This window comes from Triticum aestivum, chromosome 7B (genome assembly GCF_018294505.1).
Source record: "Triticum aestivum cultivar Chinese Spring chromosome 7B, IWGSC CS RefSeq v2.1, whole genome shotgun sequence".
NCBI classification, from domain to species: domain Eukaryota; kingdom Viridiplantae; phylum Streptophyta; class Magnoliopsida; order Poales; family Poaceae; genus Triticum; species Triticum aestivum.
Window position 1 is genome coordinate 118182002 of NC_057813.1, and position 6892 is coordinate 118188893.

The 6892-nt window shown below is 48.8% G+C and overlaps 1 protein-coding gene across 1 annotated transcript; it reads right to left on the bottom strand.

The window, feature by feature from the left end:
* Positions 1–4611: 4611 nt before the first annotated feature.
* On the bottom strand, positions 4612–6389 carry LOC123163175 (protein JINGUBANG). Its single transcript, XM_044580926.1, has one exon. It carries the CDS (start codon positions 6215–6217, stop codon positions 5057–5059), a length of 1161 nt encoding a protein of 386 aa, XP_044436861.1. The 5' UTR covers positions 6218–6389; the 3' UTR covers positions 4612–5056.
* Positions 6390–6892: the final 503 nt, after the last annotated feature.

Consider the following 6892-nt stretch of genomic DNA (forward strand, 5'->3'; position numbering starts at 1 on the left):
TCGCAGCTGATCCTACATGTCCCGCCGCCACGTCCACCTCTAGCTGTACCCCTCTTCGTCTTCCCCCGACCTCTCCTGGCCTAAGAAGAAGCACCCACCGGTGTCTACATGCTGTCTACCAGCGCTCTCCGAAGGTACTGGAGTGGAATAATAACACCCCTCCCAACACGCGCCGAGGAAGGAGGCTCGGAGCGCTCTCGACCCGTGCCCACCATCTGTCAACACCTTCAATGACAAAGAGTAAACGAAATTAGTACAACATAAACATAATAAAAAATTTAAGTGTGTATCATCATCATGAACATAATAAAAAATTGAATACCTAATAACATGAACTAATTAATGGATAAGTATGAATAGGCTCAGCTGTGAGTTAAACACACTCGGTAGCAGCAAATCCACCATTGATGCAAAAAAAAAAAACAAATCCACCATCCACCGTTCCAATTACTAACTAACTAACTCCACCGCATGCGTAACAACTACTAGCAACTAGGGAACTTGATTTGTTTTCCACCCTGCAGAGTGCATGCTACAAATTGAAGTAGTATAAACGTTACGTCCGAACTGCAATATATGTCCTTTGTGCTGATCGTACAAGAGTACATACATCTTTTATGATACTCTATTTTTCTATGGGAAAGTATAAACACTATCTTTTAATTGAAGAGTATATACCATCTAGTGTGAGAAAGTATATACTGCATTTTCATCAGTTTATAGGAGAAAATATACTCCCTCCATCCCATAATATACCCCCTTTTTTATGTGAGCGTGTGTGCTACATCATAAGTGAATACGTACGTACTTCATTTTCATGAGTATATCCTGCATTATTTCTGAAGAAGTATATACTGGTATATTTTTTGTGAGGATGTACAATTCTTTCTTTTGTGCGAGAGTATATACCACAGGATTTCTGATGAAGTATGTACTTCATTTTACATGAGAGTACATATATAGTACAATACTTCATTTTGACGAAGCCCCCGCGGATTTTACATGAGAGGGTATATACCACAGGATTTTAACAAAGCCCATGGATTTGTACATACTTCATTTTGATTTTCCAGAGTGTGTAGTGCACTCAGCAAATATACTTCTTTCATATGAAAAACATTACCCTTGGAAAAAGATGACCATAAAATACTTTCAATTAAACCACGTACAAAACTGTATACATCGCTGGAAGTAGTATAGTTACTTTCATCGTACTACTTATCACTTCCGCTCTGAATCATCAAACAAATACTTTTTTGTAATCTTTGTTGTCATCTACAATAATAAGTGAAGAGTACTAATAACCTACCAGTTCAAAGACGTGTTTTTAGATGTTAAGCACATGCTAATCTTCCATGTTTTTTCACATCCGTATATACTATAATCATCGGCACCTCGCCGTCGCTGATGTGCATGTTGCGCCGAACGTGTCGAGTCGCCGACCACCACTCATCTCTATTGTCGAGCCGCTCGTCCGCTGCCGACCACAACTCGTCTCTGCACTGGAGCCGTCGACTTCCCGACTTCACTGTGATCACCTGTAACAAATGAGAACAAAACGAGATGAATGCATGCATCAAGGGCACTTTTACATCTCCGATGGTGCAGCTATCAGCTTGTGGCAGGAGTAATATACCTCAACACGTACATCCATCGTGCGTGCCAACGAACTGATTGGTCTGGATTTCTTGATGGCTTGATGGGTCGCCGGCGCCGGAGATAGTTCTTGCGAGTAGTACCAACTGGCAAGCAATGAGTGGCCAGGCCGATATTATTGTTACTAATATAGGGGGCAAATGACGCATATCCTGATTTCCTCTTTCACGGAACTGATTTTCAAACTAGACCTGATCCATGCAATGGATTTTTTTTGGCAATTAATTAATTCGTTTTATTAAATAATGGATGGATGGCCGTGCATTACGCTCCCTTTACCACGTCTGCATGAGGAGTTTTGAAATGAGAGTACATACTCCTAAGAGTACCAACCCATTTTCCTATATATATATATATATATATATATATATATATATATATATATATATATATATATATATACATACATAATAATAATTGAATACCTGACCTAACTCATAATTCACAAATATATGACCCCGCATGGAAGGCCGAAGAGCACCTTTTTCGGGAGGTGTCAGGGGTCGGGGTGTTGGGGGTGTCGTGTCGGGGTCGGGGTGCTGTGTCGGGGTCGGGGGTGCCATGTCGGGGTCTCGGGGGTGTCGTTTCGGGGTCAGGGTGCTGTGTCGGGGTCGGGAGTGCCGTGTCGGGGTCCCGGGGTGTCGTGTCGGGGTGTCATTGGTGTCGTGTCGGGGTGCTTTGTCGGGGTCGGGGGTGCCGTGTCGAGGTTGGGGTGCTGTGTCGGGGTCGCGGTGTCAGGGTGTCGAGGCGGGGTCGGGGTGTCGGGGTCAGGGGTGCCATGTCGGGGTCTCGGGGTGTCATGTCGGGTGTCTGGTCAGTGGTGTCGTGTCGGGGTCAGGGGTGCCGAGTCAGGGTCGGGGTGGTGTGTCAGGGTCGCGGTGTCAGGGTGTCGAAGCGGGGTCGGGGTGTCGTGTCGGGGTCAGGGTGTCGGGGTTAGGGGTGTCGTGTTGGTGTCTCGGGGTGCGTGTCGGGGGTCGGGGTGTCGTGTCGGGGGTCGGGGTGTCGGTGCTGTCGTGTCGGGGTGCTGTGTCGGGGTCGGGGGTGCCGTGTCGGGGTCCCAGTGTCGGGGTCGGGGTGTCGTGTCGAGGTCGGGGTGTCGAGGTCAGGGGGTCGGGGTGTCGTGGTCGGGATGGCAAATCCTCGACCCCTCAACCCCTCGGCGACCCTCGACCCCTCGACACCTCGATCCTCGACCCCTAGACCCTCGACTCCTTTTCCCCTCGACCCTCGAGCCCTCGACCACTCGGCAACCCTCCTTTTCTATTTTTCCTACTTCTTTTTTTCATCTTCTACTTCTACTTTTTTTTTCATTTCCACTTCTACTTCCTTTTCTTCTTCTTCCTTGTTTTCCCTCTTCCTCTTGTCTTCTTTTTCTTCTTCATTTTCCTTATTTTCCTTCTTCCTATTGTCTTCTTTTTCTTCTTCAACTAATCAACCTAAATCAACTAAAATCTACTAACCTAAAATCAACTAAAATCTATTAACCTAAAATCAACTACAATCTACTAACCTAAAATCAACTAAAATCTATTAACCTAAAATCAACTAAAATATAATTAACCTAAATCTCCTTTTTTTTGACTATGTACAGTAGGGTAAAACACCACCTACCAACTAATTAACTAACTAACTAAGTAATTAACCTAAAAATAATTAACTAACTAATTAACCTATGTACAGTTGGATAAAACAACTAACTAATTAACCTAAGAAAACTAACTAACTAAGTAACCTAAATAAAAAAATAGCAAGAAAAAAAAAGAAAAAAAGGAAGAAACCTCACCAGGGGTGAAGCGGCGCCAGGCGGCATGGGACGGAGCGGCGACGGACGGCGAGGCACCAGGGCGGCGAGCGGCCTGAGTGGGCGGGGCGGTGGGGGTCGGGGGCGTCGGGGGCGGTGGGGGTCGGGGGCGGCGGGGGCAGTGGGGGTCGGTGGGCACGGGGGCGGCACGGGTGTGGTGAGGAAGAGAGAGAGGGGTGGGGCGCGGGGCCGACCGTTTTTTAGTTAGGTTTAATTTCTTTGCCGTCTGCTAGCAGACGACAAAGAGCATAACTAGTGGGGTGGGGCCGAGGGGGAACGACCATTAGGTTGGCTATTCTCTTTGCCGTCTGCTAGCAGACGGCAAAGAAAGTGGCGGTTAGGTGGTTCTCGTTAGTGGGCTACCCTCCCTCTTTGTCTTCTGACAAAGCTTCTACGCCGTCCGCTAACGGACGGCAAACACCCTCTTTGTTGTCCGCTCTTTCTTTGCCGTCAGCTTTCTGTAAGATAATGACAAAGACCTTCTTTGCCGTCAGCTAGCAGACGACAAAGAGCTAGCTGACGGCAAAGATCCAGATTCTAGTAGTGACTCCTTTGAAGCTTTGGAAGTATGGCCCCAATATGTTGTTTAACTTAACACTAATAGTTCCATTTTGAATGATTTTTCTCATCCACCCACACCAAGTACTTCCCAAAGCCTCTATTTTCTAGGCATTTCAACAAAAAATTCCAGTTCACTTTGTCATAAGCTTTTTTGAAATTCAGCTTAATAACAATCCCCACTTTCTTCCTAATATGAGTATAATGCAGGATCTCATGGAGAGATATAATCCCATCCATTATATGCTTGTTTTTAATGAAAGCATTTTGATGTTTACTAAAGAGAACATCTGCAAAGGGAGCCGCTCTATTGTCAAGCACTTTGGTGATCAGCTTGTAAGGACACCTAAGCAGGCATATTGGTCTGAACTGTTGTATCTTATTAGCTCCACTTATCTTGGGAAGCAGAGTGATAATACCATAGTTTAGCCTACGAACATCCAACTTTTCCTCATAAAATGCAAGAAATAGCCTCATTATGTCTTTTTTCACTATTTCCCAACAATGCTGATAGAATTCAGCAGGTATGTTATCAGGCTCATGAGCTCTGTTACTGTTCATTGTGAACATGGCTTGATCACATATAACCCTTTTTTTCTTGTGTGGGATCGATCACATATAACTTGATTGACCAAGAAGTACCTATAGGACGACTGAGGAATAGCAAACCGGTTATCATCATTTGCACAGTTCTTCCACGTTGAATCCTGACCACTCCGGTAGCCGATCGATCGCGCCACTGCCACTAGTGCATATATATTCATGGACAAACACATATGACAAACTACCCGGATTGGGACATACACTCCCGTTCCTAAACATACAACTTTCCCTTCAACTCAACTTGAAGATCAGTGACCTCCCCAAAACGCACCATGGAGGTACACAAGATAACCCAGTGAAACAAAGGCCTCATCTTCATGGCATGCACGGATCAAAATGCAGAAATGAAGCACAGTTCCAAGCCTTCCAACATGGCGCAGCTTCAAGACTCACATCAACTCTCCTTCGAGAAGCCGGCTTGGTCCTATCTGTAGTAAGTCAAGTCACCCTCCAGATCTTCACGTCGCAGTCCAACGAACCGCTGCAAACCAGAGCGGAGCAGCCGCCGCGCGAACTCTCCTCCCGCTCGCTGCATCGGTCGCCTCCCGTCAACACCAATGCCAGGCTCTTCACGGCAGCGCCATGGCCGTCCAGGACGGCCGAGCAGGAGTACTCGCCCTCCGCTCCCCGCCGCCACACCCTCACCGTCCTGTCCGCGGACCCGCTGCACGCCACGTCGCCGGCGGCGGCCAGGCACAGCACCGCCTCGACGTGCCCCCTGAGAGTCCTCGTGGCCGCCGCGCCTCCGGCGTCAAAGCCCTCCCACACGACGACGGACCGGTCGCACGAGCCGGAGTAGAGAACCAGCCCGCCGACGCCCATCGCCAGCGCGTTCACCGCCGACCTGTGCCGCTCCATGGTGCCGACCAGCGCGAGCCTCTTCTGCCCCGGGTTGCGCATCCACGCCTTGATCGTCCGGTCGGCCGACCCGGTGTAGACATGCCCGTCCGACGACACGGCGATGGCGTTGATGGCGTCGTTGTGGGCCGGGGCGATAGACTCCATGCAGCGGAGGCTGGGTAGGCGCCACACCTTGAGGCTCCGGTCCCAGGACACGGAGTACATGTACCCGCCGTCCGGGGACAGCGCGAGCGCGGTGACCGCGTCCACGTGGTGCACCCAGGTGCGACTCGTCTGCCGCCGGACGTCGACGTAGTTCTTGGGGAACAGGAACGTGCGCAGGCAGTCCGCGGTGGTCGGCAGCACGCCGTGCAGGGCGAGGTGGCTGCTCCCGCCTTTCCGCCGGACGGCGTGCTGCCACACCCTGATCTTGCCGTCCTGGTGGGCGCTGACAAGACCATCGCTGGTGGCCATGAGGCACTTTATGGAGCTATTGGTGACGGCAACAACAGAGCCCCCCTGTTGCACGGTCGTGCTGCCCATGTCCAGTGGCCACAGCCTGATGTGTCCGTCCGACGAGGCGACGTAGAGCGAGTTGCCGTCGACGGCGAGGCCAGAGACGTAGGAGGAGTGCCCCCTGAGCGTGGAGACGCACTCGTAGCGGCATGGGCTCAGGGGATGGGCCGGGGAAGGGGCACTAGATTGCGACGAGTGCGATATATCTTTGCACATCAAACCTTCTTCAGAGTTCAGGCTCATATTGCTGGACTTGCCTTCGCTGTTCTTGTCTGCAACTGCAAGATGAAATCATGGATTAAAATAGCAGAAAGGCAGGATCTCAGGGCAGTTATGCAAAAGCAACGAGATAAGCAAGCAAGCAATGTGCATGCAGAGAGAGACACAGAAGATTATAGTAAGAGGCTGTGGAGATTGACGAGTGACGCATCTATATAGCAGCACAGCAAGTGGGCTCAACACGGATTCTTGTTATCTTGTAATTGATGTGTTTTAGAAAGCTCGAAATGGATAGAGTGGAGGAAAATTCAACTGACAGGTACACAAGTAGGGCAAAAGGCAGCTTACAATGCTTTAGAATTTCTTCCCTTTTTGGCTGAAAACGCGTTAGATTATGAGGACAGGATTCCTGGTATATAAAATGCAGTCAGAACTAAAATCAATTGCAGCATTTCTATGCAGTCGTTATTTACCGCAGAGGAAAGTAAAAAGTTCTCGCAGAAAAAGAAATGCATATAACAGATAATGGGATTTATGCCTCGCAGGGGTAACATGGACTTGCCTTGCTCTTTCCGGAGTACATACTACATATAGGCTATAGCTTCATTTCCTTTCCTTTCCTTTCCTTTCTCCCCACCCCCCAGCATGCATGTTCTTCCAGCAAAGCCAATGATCACTGGACCGTGATCTATCTTTTCT